The sequence below is a fragment of the Leptodactylus fuscus genome, chromosome 5, assembly GCF_031893055.1.
Source record: "Leptodactylus fuscus isolate aLepFus1 chromosome 5, aLepFus1.hap2, whole genome shotgun sequence".
Lineage (NCBI taxonomy): Eukaryota > Metazoa > Chordata > Amphibia > Anura > Leptodactylidae > Leptodactylus > Leptodactylus fuscus.
Genome location: NC_134269.1, coordinates 68127369 through 68147803, shown reverse-complemented (window position 1 = coordinate 68147803; position 20435 = coordinate 68127369). Strand labels below are relative to the sequence as shown.

The 20435-nt window shown below is 39.9% G+C and overlaps 1 protein-coding gene across 1 annotated transcript in view; it reads right to left on the bottom strand.

The window, feature by feature from the left end:
* The window catches only part of ELL3 (elongation factor for RNA polymerase II 3), a 107575-nt gene that overhangs the window by 23458 nt on the left and 63682 nt on the right, over positions 1-20435 (bottom strand). The window contains exons 3-5 of the mRNA XM_075273392.1: positions 12415-12542; positions 10228-10391; positions 1419-1678 (exon numbers count right to left, since the gene is read on the bottom strand). Coding sequence (XP_075129493.1) covers positions 1419-1678; positions 10228-10391; positions 12415-12542 — 552 coding nt within the window. The remainder of the gene's footprint in view (positions 1-1418; positions 1679-10227; positions 10392-12414; positions 12543-20435) is intronic.

Below are 20435 nucleotides of genomic sequence, written 5' to 3'. Positions count from 1 at the left end.
AATTGGAGGGTGGATCTGTCCAATATGAGCTTTGCATGCTGGCAAGAGCTCGCAAGCTCAAAACTGGCATTTTTCCAGCAAAATACATTCCCATATAAGTTATGTCTTCCAACTAATGCAAAAGTTTAAGCTAAACTAATGGGTCTATAAATATAAATATATAGGCAACTTGCATTAGCTAGATAGACGTCATAAAAGTGCACACATAAAGCCATTGTGCTTTGTTAGTTTTTAGTTTTTATTACTATTAATTATCTTTATATGTGTTTATTATTATTATTATTTTGTTATTTGCGGTTTGTTCTAAGAAACCAAACGACTATTATGCCACTGCTATAAAATTTGTTTTTGGACAAAAGTTAAACATGTAAAATCGATCTAACAGGTCCAAGTGTCTGAGCTTTATAGTAGTTTTTGTAGCCTCTGAGTAGCACACACACACATAATATGACAGTCGGCTGAAGGATCCTGCAGGCTCTCCTGATCCCCTTATTCCCATGCACGTTTGGCAGTGTACCACCCCTGGTGGGAGCTTATGTCACTGAGAACAAATGGATCCATTTGTGAAATTCAACTCCCCGATTTTGCTGCTAGTTTCATGCTTAAAGAAAATGTGTCACCAGAATGAAGAAGAAAAAAAATGAATGCCTCCCTCATAATAATTTACAGAAAATAGTTAGAAAAATAAATCTATAAATAGAAAATAAAAACAGTAGCAAAAAAAAAAAAAAAAAAGTTATATTTCACTATCTGATTTTAAATAAAAACATTGGTGACACATTCCTTTTAAAAAGACACACGGAAGATCTGTTCTCTCATACGTCTTTCAATAGCAGGGTAGGATTTTGGCACAGCTCATAAAACAAATATCCTCTAATGATTCCTTTACAGCAGGGATAGGGAACCTTGGTACTCCAGCTGCTGTGAAACTACAACTCCCAACATGCTCCATTCACTTCCATTGGAGTTTCAAGAACAACAGAGCAAGTATGCATGCTGGGAGTTGTAGTTTAGCAACAGCTGGAGAGCTATTCTTGCTTTAGAGGTATAGGAGAGCAGAATTCCTGAATGAGTTATGCAAGAGATCTTACCCTGACTGTGGTAACCTTATGGTTATATGGAATAAACAGACCCAGTTCAATTCCAACATTTTAGGTTCTGTAATATTGTTCTATAATGATCTACATTCATTTCAGGAGAACTTTGCAGGTGTTGTTAATATAAGACAGACCCTAAAATGGGTCTTTATTTGGCACCTCTCAAATGGGTCTAACCATAATTTTGATTATTCATAAGACAATAACTAATGTAATATAAAATTGTGCCAGCAGATCTGTGGTGTAACCTTCCAGGATTGTCTGAGTTTGGATCATAATTGCTGGGAACTCCAACAGGTATAAACACGTATAAACTCATACCTCATCCAGTGCAGACAGTAGCTCTGTGTGATCTCTGGGGAACATGTTGGATTTTTCTAAACGCTCTATGAGGGAATGTTTCCGACATGGCTTTAAGGCTAGAAGATGAATAAGCCACTCTTGAAGTGGTCTTCGCTCTCCGTTCACTCGGTTGCATTTCTTGGCTGCTGGCGTTAAGAATACTGGAGGACGATGATTTGGCGAGGAGCTCTCCGGCCCAGACTCCATATTGTTCTTACTGGAAATCTTAACACATTTACCTAGAAAAATAGCAAATCTTTAGTTATACCCTATGTGTACCCCCAAAAGCAATTATTACATAACCAACTCCTTGAAAATCCTATAGCTTAATATGCCTATGACAATGACTAGATTTCTATATAGCTTTTGGGTTTTAGGATGCAGGGTATATTTCACCTCCCCGTGGGCCAGCGGTGCAAATGTCCAAAATTGAAGACAGTGGGCAACATGACAATAATTATTAAATATATCCTTGAGTTTGCATCTTCTGTGAAGCTGATAAAATCAGTTTTTACGTGGTTTTGTTATTGAGAAAGCTGCATGTCACCAAGTAAGATTGCTAGACCGATAACTTTTTTGAGCAATTTGAGTATTTTTTTTTTTTTTTTTTTTTAAATATTATGAATAAGAATTTGTTTAGTTCCTCAGCTCTGACAGCACAAAGCATTATAGCATTAGACTGTATGTACTGTGTCACTTGTATCTCCAGTGCATTAAAGACTAGGCCTTTGCTTGATTTCACATATTGTTCTTCTGACCATCACCATAATAGTCCTATTTTTCTTACTTTCTCCAGCTCTTAACATGTTCCAACTCAACCAAGCACTTTCTCTGATCTGTTTCAATCTGTTCTATTCTGTCATCATGGGAACTACACAGACAAGATAAACCCGTTCCTCATAGTCATGTTCCTTGTCTCTCTTCTACCACTCTTCTGTAGTAAGTGACGCAAAATGCACATACCATCTACCAAAGTGTTGACGTATTTGTCGATCTCACTATCTGCCTCACATCTAATGTTTCTGTCACACTTAGTGGTTGTGACAACCCCATCCCTTCATCTATATGACTTACATCTGAATCAAATATCTAAGATGAAATCCAAAGTGAAAGTCTACAGAATGAATGAAGATGCTGCAAATTCAGAATCCACACGGCAAAACCAATTTCCAACCATATTTTTTCCCTACAGTGTGTGAATAAGATTTGTTAACTATCTTACCACATTGCTGTTATTGTAATATGCTCCTGATCCTCCCCCCACAAACCCCAATGGAAAATGTACAGATTATCCCCTATATGTGAACATACCCCTATGCGTCTTAGCATTTAGGTTACTGACAAGACTTCAGAGCATAGAATGAATGCATTACATCTGACTCATATTCTGAATAAGCATCTGTTCTAGTGTTGAAGAACTGGCATTAGCCACCCTTCTTTAAGATATTTTTCCAGGTATATGTTAACTTCAAAGGCAGAAACAGCAGCTTTCATAGCTATTCGATTCCTACATATCAGGTTGCTAGGCTATTCATGCAAGAAAAGAATATCGATAAAGACAAACACACTAATTGGGCCCTGAAAAGAATAATTAGTGAGCAAGTGGAGGTGGGAGTAGTCTGCGCTAGCTAGAGGCTTGTTAGCTAATTCTCAGAAAGCAGGTGCACTCTGCTAAACCCCCAATGTCGCTCAGGTGAAACACCCCTCTGAGGATGGCAGAGACGGAGAGACTCTTAACCCTAACTTGTACCATGTACAGAAAAATCAAGCATCAAAATGATGCCACAGAAGAGAACAGAAACCCCCCATAAATAATAAAAAAAAAAACCTGTAAAGTGAGAAAAAAAAAAGTAGTAAAATAATTGCAACAAAAATCAGCATAACAGGCTGTTCTAGGTATAAAACCATAGTCGTTTATGTATTGTTTTAATGTCAAATAGTGTACACTAAAATTTAAATTGTAGTACACAGTTTTGACAATGTCTCCGTCTCTAGTATACGGAGAGGGTCCTTTCTACCAATCTCAGACCACAACATTTCTTCCAAGTTCTGGATTAGAACTTCTATAACCAATGCTGTAGTTCAGTGCTGGTGATCCGCGTTACAGCTCAGTTTACTCTTGGCTTTCCCCATTTGTGTACATATGTGGAGCATTGAAAATGTTGCTGGCATCAAAATAGTAGTCAAACTAGGGTTTGGTTTAAATAATAAAAATGAAAGGCATATAAATACAAAGGTGACATTTATATATTGCAAAAAGTTGGGGTACTTTTTGCTTTACATCAGCAAAAAAAATAAAAAAATAAAAACGCTTTTAGTCTTTTCATTGCTCACATATAGAGCTATTGAGTAACTATTGTGAGTGTAGATGGACTCCCACCTTTTGCCCCTGCACAATGGGACACATTTCTAAAGCACAAAGTACTTTATATTATCAAACACCACCTAAAAATAATAGGGTTAATGGTCACCTCCAAAAGTTGGTGAAAAGCCTCTAACTGATGGAGTTGCCCTCTAAAACTTTGCTCACATGCCCCTTGTATACATAATAGTAGTGCCTTAGGGAGTCTGTCAGCAAGAACCTACACTGACTGCAATGAGAGCAGCAGTGTATCCGCTTCCACCTTCCCGCAGCTGCATTCACAATGCGAGTAGAACATTCTCCGTTCAATGTGATCACACGCACAATGATCAGCAATTTATCCTCAATCTTATGGATCAGGTATAAATATTGCTCATGGCATAACCCCCTTTAAGGAAAATAGCAGTGCTAAAAAGGGACAAAGCAAGGTGTCAAGCTATGATAAAAAACACTTCAATGTTTTTTTGGTTAGTTTGTCACCTCTACTAACATGTCCGTTTAAGTAAATTATTGCATTCACCATAATATAACAGTTCTCTACAGTCTTTTCTAAGAACTCTGTTAATCCTCCTCAAAATTTATGAAGAAATTGACAAGTGGGCATTACCAGTAGGGGGCATGTCCTTCCAAATTCTTCTGTAGTCCAAAGCTGATAGCATCAGATTGTGCAGGAACACACCCATTTTAGAAGAGAGGATGGTTATACCCAGCTGTCAATTTCTTTAAACATTTCTAAGAGGAATAACAGAGGAACAGCACAATGCAAAAATATAATAAAAGCTGTTCCAGTATGGTTAGCTTGAGGGGAAAACACTTTCTAAAACCGCCATGTCAGGGGGGGTGCTAGGTCCTCTTTATCCTACACTTGATAAGAGTAGTTTTACTGACAAAACAATGTGGTATATTTACATGTCAGATTCACTTCTGCCATACAGCTGAATGAGATTGCTTCTCCAGCACGCACATGGATAGTCCCAGAAATATATGCTACAACTCGACCCTTAAAAGGTCATGCTGAATTTTCTATGTGGACCAACCATTTTATCTTGCTCTACTTTCAACCTGAGCACAGCCAGACAATGTGTGCGTGACTGGTGACAGTCGGCACTCCCATTAATAATAATACATTTTATTTATATAGTGCCAACATATTCCGCGGCATTGTACAAACTGTAAAGTACAAACAAAAGAATAAAGACTAATAAGTCAAAATGCAAATGAATACTAGGGCTAACAAGCAGCCTCCAGTATTGCAAATATTTAGTAGTGCGTAGTAAGATTATGCTGCAAAGCAGATTTAGGACACACTATACTTAGCTATCTCCTCCTTATCTTTTACGTGTACTATTATAACTACTCTGTCAGTCCTACGGGTTATAGGCTTCTGTTTCACCAACAGTTTGCCTTATCTTTGAACTGCATCACTACAAATAAAATACCAGTACCCATGTTTAGTTTCCCAAGCCCAGTGGGTCCTTGATATATAGGGAGATGCTATATAGATGACTTTTTAATGTGGGGGAGCTATGTCACTTAGCCTTCCTTACATGCATCCTTCACTGGATAAAAGGACTCTACTTAAGCTCCTGGAACAAGGTTCTAGGAAATCCTTCATATGAGCAGTTAAATCCTACGTGTGTCTATATTCATCACAGCTTGTACTTAATCCACTGAAGCTAGCCATATGAATTTTTAGCTTAGCAGAATGGCAGCAAATCCTCCATAGAAGGTGAAGGCTGTGCTAATATTGGCACCGAGACTGTACGAAAAACATATGTCTTAATTTCCCACTCATAAATGAATCATCGGTGGAAGGGATGAATGTACAGATCAGTAAAGTGCCGTATACCATATGGACTACAATTACCTAGCCCTTACAGCAAACATGACTTTATTACAATAGATCTGCCCTGTAATACTGACACCTTATCCACTTACACTGTACAAATGAAGGCATTCATTCAATATTGTAAGATGGGACTTGCTCACGTGCTCATGCGATGCCTATTGCATGTTTAGGTATGGTAAAATCCCACACAGGTAATATTACAGCTGGAACTGTCTATAAGCGTTACCAGAATAAACACTATAGGAATATATTGATGGGATTATTAAATAGAGAGAACATACTGGATCTAGCTGTGTTATCAGATGTGATAATCCTACATGTGATGCACAAGAAAAATCGCTGCTAAGGCAAACCTTACCTTCTAAATCTGCTCAAAACAAACACTATATAATAACTACAATATCATACAGGGGTCATGAAGTGTTAGAGAAAGGTCTCTAGAAGAAAAAGCACATGTAAGAAGAGAAGGCTCTGGTGGGAAAAGCAAATACGTTAATAAAAGGAACTTGTTAATAAATCCAACAACCCATCCAATGCGCTCATGTATCAAAGTGTGACCAAGAATTATAAAATAGCAACAAACAAAATGTTATAAAGGCATAATAAATAATGATATATGATTATTAACATCTAAGCTCCACAAAGAAGAAGCAACAAGTTAAGTTCTACTTGTAAAATTTATATAGATGATTTGCCTATGTCATCATAGAGAAGGTGTGTGAAGGGAATAGTATTCATTTAGGAGTAGACCTACAGGGTGCAGAGAAAGTCTCCTTATTATGGAAGATATTCATAAGTGAAAAATGTGATAAAGAACCAGCATTGTTCTGTAAAAGGAAGGATTACAAGGAAGGATCAATACAAGGAAGGATTACACTTCACCCTAGGGATTGTACTGTAGATAGACACGCACACATACGTATATCCTTACTTGACCCTATTGACCAGCTATACATTCAAAACCACCTATAAACACAATAGCATGTATATCTGCTAACATGGCAATTTAGCATGGAGTCACGTCTGTCCTTAGTATATTATACTATGTCAATGACAAAATATTAAAGCCATTGTCCAGTTTAGAAAACCCATTTTTATACACCTTGGTAAAGAATTTTACGTTAATAGAGGGGGCTGCTGTTTAGGATCCTCATCTCCCATGGTGGAAAGCAGTTACAAAAAGTGTTGCATTAAACATACAGCCCATTAACAGGAAGACGCACCATATAATACTTAAAGGGGGTGGATGATACACACTACAATTGAATAGCATTAACCACCACAAGTCAGGCTCAGGCTAAACATACTGTGTGTGACAACCCCTTTAAAGTGGACCTGTCACCAGGTCTGAAAAGCTCAATGGTATACATCATCTGGACATACATCATCTGATGTCACGTGAGCATTTTGGGGTTTTGTTTATCCAAATCCATTTTGCCATTCCAAAGATATAAACCGTTTTAATGTTCATGCAAATTAGTATATACTAGCCTAGTAGGCAAAACACTGATTTCTCTAGGAGGGGGCTCTATGTGTTGTATGTTATGCGGTGTTATCTCTTGGCTAGTATACACCATTTGGCTCAACCCTAAAAGAGGTTATGTTCATGAGCAATCAATGTAGCTAGCTTTGATGCATGATATACTAGTTCAATGCTCTACTGTCAAGTGGGTTGTCTTGGGCCAAAACAAGCATGATTCTGAGTGCCTAACTATCTGCCTCTGATTGGACAATATCAGAGAGTTCTCAATCATGCCCCTTTGCTGGTCCTGCCTGAGACCACCCACTTGACAGTAGAAACTAAGTAGCATATCAGTCATGAAACCTAGCTGCATTGATTGCTTGGGAGTGGTGTTGTCTAGAGAAAAAAAAATTCAACAGTGTCAGAATTTCTGCAGTGGAGTCTATTAAAAGAAACACAAGGCTGTGTTACTTTCTAATAAATATGCATTGGTCAAAGTGGCAAATGTCTTTAAAGAGGACCTTTCACCACTTTGCAACCTGTGCAGCTTTCTGCCCCATGTTATAGATGCAGCTGCATAGACTGTAGTGCACTTTGAATTACCTCCCTAGCCCCCCTCGTTTTGGAGCTGTGAGCCCCGTAAATTTTGGCGCCCTGTATGGTAATTAAGGCTTTAGTGTCAGAAGGGCGTTTCTGACGATAAAAAGAAAAGCTACGTCAGTCTGACACTGTCCAATTAGCAGTGGACAGTGTCGGAGATGCTTCTCCTGCCTAATCTCGTGAGTTCTCGTGAGATCAGGCAAACGTCTCTTCACAGGGCTGCACAGAAGACCCGGAGAAGCGATCCAGGCTGAGCACTGAAGTGGATGAAGGAGAACTTCATTGCTAGGGGGCTATAGGGGTTAATGCTCGTTGCCTAGGGGGCTATAGGGGTTAATGCTCGTTGTATAGGGGCTAGACCTAGGACCACAGGGTGTACAGGGCAGTTATGCTCATTGCTTAGGGGTTTCTTCACTTACCTGTGAAGATGTCACTGAAGTTCTCCTTCATCCACTTCAGTGCTCAGCCTGGATCGCTTCTCCGGGTCTTCTGTGCAGCCCTGTGAAGAGACGTTTGCCTGATCTCACGAGAACTCACGAGATTAGGCAGGAGAAGCAGCTCCGACACTGTCCACTGCTAATTGGACAGTGTCAGACTGACGTAGCTTTTCTTTTTATCGTCAGAAACGCCCTTCTGACACTAAAGCCTTAATTACCATACAGGGCGCCAAAATTTACGGGGCTCACAGCTCCAAAACGAGGGGGGCTAGGGAGGTAATTCAAAGTGCACTACAGTCTATGCAGCTGCATCTATAACATGGGGCAGAAAGCTGCACAGGTTGCAAAGTGGTGAAAGGTCCTCTTTAACCCCTTAAGGACAAGGCCATTTTTTGGTTTTGCATTTTCGTTTTTCCCTCCTCACATTTCAAGAGCCATAACTTTTTCATTTTTCAGTTCACAGAGTCACATGATGGCTTATTGTTTGCGGGACAAATTGTACTTTGTAATGGCATCATTCAATATGCTGTGCAATGTACTGGGAAGCTGGAAAAAAATTCAGAATGAGGTGCAATTGGAGAAAAAATGCATTTGCGCCATTTTCTTATGGGTTTAATTTTTACAGCGTTCACTGTTTGGTACAAATGACATGTTACCTGTGTTCTACGTGTCAGTACGAACGCGGTGATACCAAATTTATATAGTATTTGAAATGTTTTGATACTTTTAAAAAAATGATAAACTTTGCAAAATAGAAAAAAAATTTTGTGTCATCATGTTCTAACACCTGTAACTTTTTCATATTTCCATGTATGGAGCTGGTTGTGGTGTCTTTTTATGCGGGACAAGATGACGTTTCTATTGATACCATTTGGGGAAAGATCTGATGGTTTGATCACTTTTTATTCAATTTTTTATAGGAGGCAAAGTGTTGAAAAAAACGCTTTTTGGCTGTTTTTATTTTTTTTGCCGCTACGCCGTTTGCAGTACGGGATAAATGTTTTAATATTCTAATAGTTCGGGCATTTTGGAGCGCGGGGATACCTAATATGTTTATGTTTAATGTTCTTTAATTACTTTTATAGCTAATCTAGGGAAAGGGGGGTGATTTGAACTTTTATATTTTTTTTATTTTTTTAATACTTTTAAAAACTTTTTTTTTTCTTCTGTTACATTTATGATCAGACCCCTTAGGTACCTTGAAACCTAGGGGGTCTGATCGCTCATACTATTCACTGCAATACTACAGTATTGCAGTGAATAGGAAAATCGCAGCACTTCTATTAGACGATGCCTCTGGCCTCTGGCATCGTCTAATAGATCTTGTGCAGAGACAAGCCTGGAAGCCTTCAATAGGCTTCCGGCTGTCATAGCAACCGATCACCGCCCTCATGTGACGTTCAGGAGGGCGGCGATCGGGGAAACATGGCGGCGCCCATGCCGCCTGCGCTGTTTACACGCTGCGGTCGCGTTTGACCGCAGTGTGTAAAGGGTTAACAGCAGCGATCGGCTCGGGCACCGACCGCTGCTGTTATTGGCAGGTCCTGGCTGTATTATACAGCCGGCATCTGCCGTGTATGGAGCGAGCTCAGCGTGTGAGCTCGCTCCATACATCCCCATGCGACCCATGACGTACAGTTACGTCAAGGGTCGCTAAGGGGTTAAGGTACAAAAAGCAAATGAAAGGTAAAAAAATAAAACAACGCATGACCTATAAAACAATGTGCAAAACTTATCTCCTGTGCCATGCGGTTTCAGTTGTAGACGCCATCTGTGTGTTCAGCCCTAGAAACTAAATTTCAGGATCTGCTCCAATTAGGTCATGAACAATAGCCTGGCACCGATATCATGACAGGCCCTTGTTTGACAACCTTATGAGTGACAGGTTTACAGCTTCAGTGTTATGCAACATCACTAATTTCCCATCATGCAGGATACAAAACAATCTCCCATAAACTAAAAGACTACAAGAAATCTTCTGCTCATGTTATCCTTCCTATTACAATTAAACTAAAATAAAAATGACATTAAAGTAGAAATATTCTCATTCCAATGCACTCATCACCATCTATACATACTTCGATGAGATGCTCCAGGCTTGATCTCAATGGCGGTTCTGCTCCACGTTTCCTTCTCTACCTGAGATACGCGGTCACGTGTTAACTGGTAGGATTCATCAGTAGCACATACGGTGATCTTATCCTGTATAGTGCCAATGCAAGTTAGCTGTTTCTCGCCATTCCTAGAGCAGATATTGAAGAACTATTAGGTGTCTCATATATATATATATATATATATATATATATATATATATATATATATATATGTAATTAAATTCAGCAGAACTTAAGCTAGATGAAATGAAAGTAAATAGAAAGAACTTTCCCTTAAAGAATGCAAAATTTTGCACCAGGATATCATACAATTATGTACAGGAAATTGGGCACTACCCTCTGTAAATTTGCCTTAAATAGTGGGGCAACACTGGATCCTCTGAAAAGTTGTCACAGTACCCTCGCATTCCTTGTGTCATTTGAAATTCTGAGGTAGATGTGGCAGACAGGGCATACTTATAGGAGGCGTAGTGGTAGCAGTTGTTACTGATATGAACCATGAGGATGTTCCCTCTGCTTCATATACTATGCCAGCATTCTAAATGGCAAAACGTAGGTAAGGGCCTTAGGGCCTTCCAGTTAAGCCGTTGGTGAAAGAGGGGCCTGTGGTCCATTTAGATACTAGGGCCCTAGTGCGACGACTACATCTGCACGCCATATAGCTACATCCCTAACCTGAGACCTGCACAATATCAATTCATATGTCAGAGCAGCATTATTTTGTCATGGTTCCTGTAAAAATGCCAAAGAACAGTATATCTGTAGGCAAAAAGTATTGCTGTCTATGCAATGTACTGCCGCTGTAGATTGCAAAACTGGAATAAAGGGCTTGCTCTTCATTCTTACCACAAGACTGAGATACTGTCAGTGCATTAACTCGCTTTATTTCTTAGTGAACTTGTCACCATGAAAATACAGTATAATCTGCAGACAGCATATTATAGAGCAGGAGAAATCTAACTGAACAGATTGATATATAGCATTATGAGAAAGATTCAGTATAACTTGTCCTTTATAGCTCAGCTTTTCTATGCTTAGAAACAATAATGGAGTCTAGAGGGCGTCCCATCAGTCACTGACAGCCTTCTGTATGATTGTGCATATAGCAGTAGCTGTCAGTCACTGATGGGGCCGCCCACTTGACTCAATTACTGCTTTTAAGCATAGAATAGACATAAGTGGATAAATGACAGGTTATATTGAATGATTTCCTACAAGACTATATATCAATCTCCTCAATTACTCCTCCTCTATACATGCGTCCTACAGATTACACAACATTTTCATGATGACAGTTTCCCTGAAAGGGGTCATCCAGCTTCCATAAAGTATCTGAAACTACATCCACAGCAGTGGTAAATACAAACTATTCCCTTGCGCAGCCTTTGCTTGATTTTATTTTGCTTGCTGCTCCTTGAATCACTATTATTTACATGCAGTGAATCTGTATACAAACTACAATTCTCATGATCCATCTGCCTGCTCTCACTCCCTGTATACCCATGCCTTCTCTGCTCTTCCCTAGAAGAAAATCACAGGAAATAAAATCATTCCCACATCTGAAGTCACATGGCGCTGTGATACCTTCTTTGCATCCCCTCCCTCCCTTCGCCAAGAGCACCAAACGCAGAGAGTGAGAGCAGGCAGATGAATCATGGGAAATGTAGTTTGTTTACAGATTGACTGCATGTAAATAACAGTGATATCAGGAGCAGCAAGTAAAATTCATTCAAGCAAAGACTGCACATGCGAACAGTGAGTATTAAGCACTACTATGGATTTATTTGCCATGGGTCACACCCCTGGCAATCTGATACTCATTGTCTGTCCTAACCTATGCAGAATATGGACAGCTCATCCTATAGACCAAGGTTTGACATGCGACAATGAGCGAGTACTATTCGAAACTCCCGTTTTGAATAGCACGCGTCCATAGGAATGAATGGACGCAGCTGGCACGCAGGGGGTTAAGCGGTCGGCCGCCGGCAAAGTCTGCATGCCGGCCGCATCCATTCATTCCTATGGGTAGGTACTATTCAAAACGGCCGTTTCAAATAGTATTCGCTCATCTCTACTCAGTATGTTTCACAAGCCATATAAAACATCTACTAGAGAAAAGTTTAAAAAAAAAAAAAAAATAGTTGTTCTCACCATGAGGTGCCCTGTCTAATGCACTCGAAACTTGACTGGGGTTTATCTTTAATCTCTCTAGAGAGGTAGAAGGCAAAGACCCGAACTCTGTCACCTGAACCAGAGATGGGAGAAGGAATCTTGATGTACTGTTGGTTATAAAAAAAAAAAAAAAAAAAAAAAAAATTTGTTAAATTCCAGAACATTTGAAAGCTCCAGAAATGTGAAATTCTGGTGGTTTAAATCATTGTGACCTCATTGAAACCCATGTCAAAATATTACTAAAATACTATTTTTGGCTTAATACAGTGCCGCCAATGGACTATATACTGTATCAGATATTGTAGCTCATGTCCTTGTTCAGGCCTAACCCCTTTGTAAGATGCAGGAGTGACCACCATCGGCATATCACTGCTGAGGACAACAGTGACTTGGACAACGGCTTTACTTTACTAAAATTTAAGTTTACAGAGAATCTGACATATACAACATATATCTGCTTATATTGGGCCAACAATTCAAAATCTATAAAGCTCTATATAAACACATATTTATTACTTATTTGCTTACTTATATAGTGCCGTCATATTCAGAAATAAAGAGTATATGCATCATGTAAATTATATTCTGCTTCTTATATAGACACACTTATTGTGTCTCAACAATATGAACAAGGAGTTTAATGATGCAAACAACATTATAGGTAGAATGCACTGACTATTTTACATGAGGTCATTTGGGAACAGAACATCATTTATAAACGGGTTTGTAAGATATTAAAAAACTTGTTTTTTTTCTCTCTAGAAACAACGCCAGAGTTGTCTGCTTTTGCAGCTCATTCTCTGTAATGGGATTAAGCTGTAATACCAGACAGAACCTTTGAACAAGAGTGGCACTATTTCTTATATAAAACAACCTCAATTTTCTAAGGTTTGTACGGCTAAATGCAGAGCCACAGGATCCTATTTATAACATTACGTGTACATTATATTGCCAGTAGTGACATAGCTATTTGCAGGCATAACCACGCATTCTTTTCTGAATGTTAGAGGAATAACACTGACAAGAAAAAGCATTTCCCTGCACAACCAAAATGGAAAATAGTTTCAGGTTGTCATTCAAGGTGTCAGATTAATGTTGTAAGTGTCACTTTCCATCAAACTTCACAAACAGAACTAGTAATAAGGCGGGGCTGAGTCCAAGGAGATAATTGTAAAGAAAAAGTAATACATACAAATAACAATAACCAAATAAGACATGATTTTCAATTTCAAGAAATTATTTGGCAAACTTTTTCTTTTGTTACATTTCTGAATGCTATATGTATATTGGGTTTATTTCAATTGTCTCACGTAACTGCTGAAATAACAGATTCGAGGAGACATTATTCACACATGCTACTAAAAAACAGTGCATAGGAGTATACAAAACCATAAAGCTAAAACATTAGCTTTAACTAGGAATATCCAAAACATGGTGCTTCATGGGTCAGGGTTGGATTGGAAAGAGTTTTTGCTCACATGAATCTTCTGTACAATTGTTGAAACAGTCTCCGATTCTCCTTTGGGGGCTTATCCAGATGCTGCCCTGGATAACCCAATAATTAGGTAAGAAAATCACTGGGGCCCTCAATCTGTAAACAGATGGGCGCAAGGGAGATCACAATTAGACTGGTAGGAGTCTTGGGAGGGACTGACACGGATGAAAAAAATCATGGGCTACAGAGTCAAGTACTTCACAGTGGTAATCTAAAAATCTTAAATAGGAGCCATTTAAACAAAATGGCCGCCATAAGGGTGATTTCTTATTCACCCATCCAAAAGTCTCTTCAAGCCCTTGTGGATTTTTTATATTGCTGTAAAAACCACTTCAGAGATTTTATACAGATCTCGGTTGTTGACAACAAGCAGTCTAATATAATATACAGTATGCAAGTGCAACAAAATATTTTCATTTTACTAAGCCTTTTAAACCACAAATGCTTTATCTATTGTAACGAGCAATGAATAACCACTATAAATAAAAATCCGCCATCACATGATACAGCGATCCATTGGCTTGCTGTTGCAGTACGGCTTCTACACTGTTGCAACTTGCATCTACCAATGTTTGGCCTATCCTGTCTAAGACACCATTGTGATAACTGCTTTTCTAGAAATCGCCTATGCTGTGATTTTATATTATGGACCTGTATAGATGAATATTGTACATGATCGCTACTGCAGATCAATAATAACATGTCATTTTCATATTTCCAGCTATGTACACTGAGAAAACAAGCAGATAATGTACAGTAGGTGTGTTTACACAGTTAACAGTGCAAACAGCGTGAACACAGACAAGTTAATTTTGTGGCTTGATGCGTGATGGTAAATACATGTTAAGAGGACACAGCAGAAGATACAGTCACAAATGCATCACTGGTCATTTATGGTAGAAGCTAATGGGATCTGAGCCCCGCTTCTTTTCTGTGTCATCAGACAACCCAGAGCGTAAAAGAAACTTTGACTAAAGACCATTGCTTGAAAGATGCTGAATTATGTCAGTATTATTTCCATAGGTGCTAACTTTGACAAGTATTTCAGTAAAGGAATAGTTTATTAAAAAGAAAGCCTTGGGCCTGCATTTATCATGACTACATAGCGGATCCACTGGGCCACAACTATAGTCTGGACGGTTACAGATAGAAGCAATTTGTATTCTACTCCATGCAGGGAATAGCACGCAAAACTTAACAACATGAAATGAGAAAAGAAAGTAGAAGATTTCTTTTTACTGCAGAGATTTCAAAGTGATTCAAATCATTATTATGGATTTGTCTCTTTGCAGACTAGAATCATTTCTTTTGCTAATTTTTGTGCTAATTTTTAATTTGAAAAACACAAAATGCAAAAAGAAAGGGAAAAAAAACAAACAACAACAATAACAACCTCCAAACTGTATGGCTTAGAATTTATTTCCATATACAATCAGACTATTTTACATGGATGTACTTTAGGCACTGAGGGCTTGAATCCCATTTGCCTTGAAGGCATTATCTTCACACACAAAACAAATGAGTGTTGGTGATGTTTGCAGACAAGAGATGGTTAATCCCCAAGCCAGAGCATACAACATGTCAGAGCGACCATGTATCCCGGCATCCCTGTTTTCAGGCCTCTACAAGTCTCCAGCTCGGGGCTCTTAGCATTATCACAAGCATTCAAGCTGCAGCTTGCACTTCTGGAAGACAGGACTAGAATGGTAGCGGGTCTTGAAATGCAGGTCTAAGTACAGGTGGTTGTGTCTCTCCCATCAGAACTGTGCTTGACACAGAATACACTCAGCTTCCTAAGTGGCTTTTCTGCTAAGTGGCTGACTCTGCTCATCTTATCTGACAGAGCCCGCTGGCAGCTTACACGCCCTATGGAGTCTCTTACCCACCACTTTCCAAAGATGTCTGCTCACCTTACTAATCAAGCTTTATATCATGAACAACTAATCTTAAGTACTTAGCTCTCATCTGCCATCTCCTTAATGTAGTGGTAAAGTTTCAGTCTACTGTAGTGTGTTACTGGAGCAGAAACCATTGCCTTTAAGTAGCCCTTACTTAAGCCCTCCTAATCAGATTGAGATGCCATCTCTACATCATCTTCTAATATCCACAGTTGTCCGTTCTTCCTTCTTGTCCAAGCAAAATACTCTGTAATCTGCCAAAGCTGATGAAGTATGCAAAACACAGTATCATTCCGCGAATCCCAGGATGTTTTCCAATGCACTACAATATTACATAATAGGTAGAAATCTACTATTTTTCCTGCAGCAGTGAATACTAAAATGGGAATATAAATGAGATGATTATATGAAGAAGAACAATTCTGTAAAACCATTTCATTCAAGTGGATTGTTCATTAAGATAAAATGTGACTGCGTTGTGGATCAAGTTGACAGCTGATGACATTGTCTTGCTGGTAAAATAATACATCTATGGCTACAAATAAGAACTAAACCCATTACAGACATCCCAGGGAGGAGGAACAGGGAGGCAGCCATGCAAGTGCTCAGTAGGGGTCCCATTAGTGGGGTCCTCCAGTGACCTAATCTATCATGTAAATAGGTGATACATAGACACACAAAACCTCAACAAGAGTGTATTATTTTAACTGAGGCTATTTATTTCCTTGTATCCCTTTGCCTATTAAATAAAACTGCACAGTCAGACAGGAGATGGCACTCACAGGGCTGACGTACATTGATATACATTTATTCTTACTATACTGCAAAATGTAGTCTGTGCTTTCTGCTGTGGTTGCAATTGGGCACTGCAGAAAAAAAAAAAAAAAATATCATATACTGAACGAAAATCTGGCCTATGGAGTATGTATGGAAATGTAATGTATTTGTATTTGTTGGGGCTTTGTACTCAATTTGAGCTTTCCCTGGTGTAGGGGCACAATGTAATTCTTGTGCCACCCCCATTCTAGCCTCTACTGTTCCTGAGCAATGCTGTTAGTTTCAGCAGGCATTAACCTAATAAAATGGTCTACTGTCAGGTGAGTGGTCTTGTGTTGGATCTAGTTAGCCGCTCACTCAAAATGTCATCCAAGACCCACTTAACATAGCAACAAAAGTAAAGAAGAAAAGTGCATCATCAATACTGCTCTGAAAATCTACTGCAGCAAATACCAGATCTTAAGTGCCCATCTGGGTCACAAGAGACGTTTCATAATACTTGCATAATGTAGTTACAATTCCTAGTGCCCCCTTTCTTAATTTTTCTACTGTGATTCTGCCAATTCTCAGCTCCCTCTTCACTTTAGTATATCACTGCAAATCCTTTTACTAAAAACATTTTAAAACCCAACAAAAGAGCAATTATGTTTCTGAAGATAGCAAAAAGATAGGACGCAGATGATTTGAAAACACTGGCGAGTAAAGCAGGAGCTGTGGCAGACAACTCCTGGTTCAGCGCTGTGCCCTGGGCACAGAAGCTGTAGGCGCAATCTGATAACACTCACATCGCGCCTACAACTCCGTGAGTGACTGCAGAGAGAGCTGCAGGGGATTGAGGAAAGGTAAGTATAAGGTTTTTTTTTCATGTTAAACATTGAGGGGGCATATGAAAATAGGGAAAGATGAAGGGGAGGGACATGAAACTAGGGGCAGAGATAGAGAGGGGGACATGAAACTGGGGGAGAGATGGAGGGTGGAGACTTCAGCGGCCATTAATTTATTGTCCCCCTCCAACTTCCCCCACAGTTAATGTCACCCTGCAGCTGCTCCAGTTTCATGTCCCCTTTAGTTCCCCCCAGTTTAAACCTTGGGCACCAGGAGAGGGACTTAATGCTGTGGTGCAGTTGGAAGGGAACATTATAATATGGGGACATATAATATACGGGTGACTGTAGGAGCATTATACTGTGTGGGGCCCATAAAAGCAGACCTGGGCAAAGTCCGGCCCCCGGGCCACATCCGGCCCTCTGACTGATTCAGTCCGGCCCGCACAGCTTTGACTAGGGAGGCGTGTCTAAGGGGGCGTGTCTAGGGGGCGTGTCTTAGTGCCGGCCAAAGATGGAGATGTGGAGCGTGTCATAAAGTACTGAGAGATGTAAGGTGAGCTGCAGGGTGGAGAGAGAGACTGTGTGTGTCTATATGTGTGTCTGTCTATGTCTGTCTGTCTATATATGGTGTGTGTCTGTCTATATATGGTGTGTGTCTGTCTATATATGGTGTGTGTCTGTCTATATATGGTGTGTGTCTGTCTATATATGGTGTGTGTCTGTCTATATATGGTGTGTGTCTGTCTATATATGGTGTGTGTCTGTCTATATATGGTGTGTGTCTGTCTATATATGGTGTGTGTCTGTCTATATATGGTGTGTGTCTGTCTATATATGGTGTGTGTCTGTCTATATATGGTGTGTGTCTGTCTATATATGGTGTGTGTCTGTCTATATATGGTGTGTGTCTGTCTATATATGGTGTGTGTCTGTCTATATATGGTGTGTGTCTGTCTATATATGGTGTGTGTCTGTCTATATATGGTGTGTGTCTGTCTATATATGGTGTGTGTCTGTCTATATATGGTGTGTGTCTGTCTATATATGGTGTGTGTCTGTCTATATATGGTGTGTGTCTGTCTATATATGGTGTGTGTCTGTCTATATATGGTGTGTGTCTGTCTATATATGGTGTGTGTCTGTCTATATATGGTGTGTGTCTGTCTATATATGGTGTGTGTCTGTCTATATGTGTCTATATATGGTGTGTGTCTGTCTATATGTGTCTATATATGGTGTGTGTCTGTCTATATGTGTCTATATATGGTGTGTGTCTGTCTATATGTGTCTATATATGGTGTGTGTCTATGTGTGTGCCTGTCTGTGTTGTGCCTGTCTATATGTGTGTGTCTGTCTATATGTGTGTGTGTCTGTCTATATGTGTGTGTGTCTGTCTATATGTGTGTGTCTGTCTATATGTGTGTGTCTGTCTATATGTGTGTGTCTGTCTATATGTGTGTGTCTGTCTATATGTGTGTGTCTGTCTATATGTGTGTCTGTCTATGTGTGTGTCTGTCTATGTGTGTGTCTGTCTATGTGTGTGTCTGTCTATGTGTGTGTCTGTCTATGTGTGTGTCTGTCTATGTGTGTGTCTGTCTATGTGTGTGTGTGTGTGTGTGTGTGTGTGTGTGTGTGTGTGTGTGTGTGTGTGTCACAGTAACCTAGGGGCAGAGATGGAAGGGGAATGTTATACTAGGGCAGAGATGGCAGATGGAGGGGGGGACATGAAACTGGGGGAGAGATGGGGGGGGACATGAAATGGGGAAAATAAAGGGGGATATGAAACTGAGGGAGAAATGGAGGGGGGGGACATGAAACTGGGGGTAGATGAAGAGGGCACTTAGACTGGGGGGACATTAAACCGTGGAGGAAGCTGTAGGGGGACTTGTCTGCCTCTAGTTGCCCCCAGTTTAATGTCACCCTCCAGCTACCCCTACGGTTTAATGTCAGCTTCCAGCTTCCCGATTTTAATGTCCCCCTCTAGTTGCCCCCAGTTTCATGTCCTGCTCCAGCTGTCAATTTATTGCCCCCCTCCAACTACCCCCACTGTTTAATGTCCCCCTCCAGCTGCTCCAGTTTCATTTCCCCTCTAGTTTCCACCAGTTTATACTGGGGCACCAGGAGAGGGACTTAATACTGTGGGGCAGTTGGAAGGGAACATTATAATGTGGGGGCATATAGTGTGCGGGTGACTGTAGGAGGATTATACTTTGTGGGGGCACATGAAAAGATGATTGGGAATGGGCGGAGTCAACGTAGAAGTGGGTGGAGCTAAATTTGCCGTGGCACGGCCCTCTAGCATAGTTTCAATTTCTTATGCGGCCCCATGGGAAAATTAATTGCCCACCCCTGCATAAAAGAATGAATGAGAATGGGCGGCATCAATGTAAAAGTGGGCGGAGTTAGATTTGCTCTGGTGCGCATAGCGTGTGGCACATTTTGTCCCCCTTTCTGGTCTTCAAAAGTTGGGAGGTATGCCAGAGAAGAGAATGGGAAAAGCTGTAAATACATCACACAGTTGCTATGAAACAAACAGCATGCGTTGTAGTGAAGGGATCACAGCATTTACAGGAGTTCCTTCAAACAGCTGGTCAGCAGGGGTCTTTGTTGTCAGACCCTTAATTCAGCAGCTTTCTATTCTGTATATGCCCAGTCTTAGCGGCATTTCTCTCATTTTTTTATATGCTATAATAACTAGATAGAATGACTAAATGTTAATAAATTGAAATATGGTATTGTGCCAAAACATGCACAGGCAACGTGTTATACAGCGTACATAACTAAGGTAGCTCCACAACTCTGCATCATTTATGTATCCAGGAAGTAGACCTCGTATAGTCAGGTATGAAGATAAACATTGGATTTAAAGCACTACAGGTGAAAACAAGTACATGCAGATACATATCTGTATTAAAGGTCTGTGTGCGCTTCAGATGAACCCATGTAATAATCTTTTTAAAATGACACTTCTCAAATTGCAAGCGGACATACACATGCTGTCAA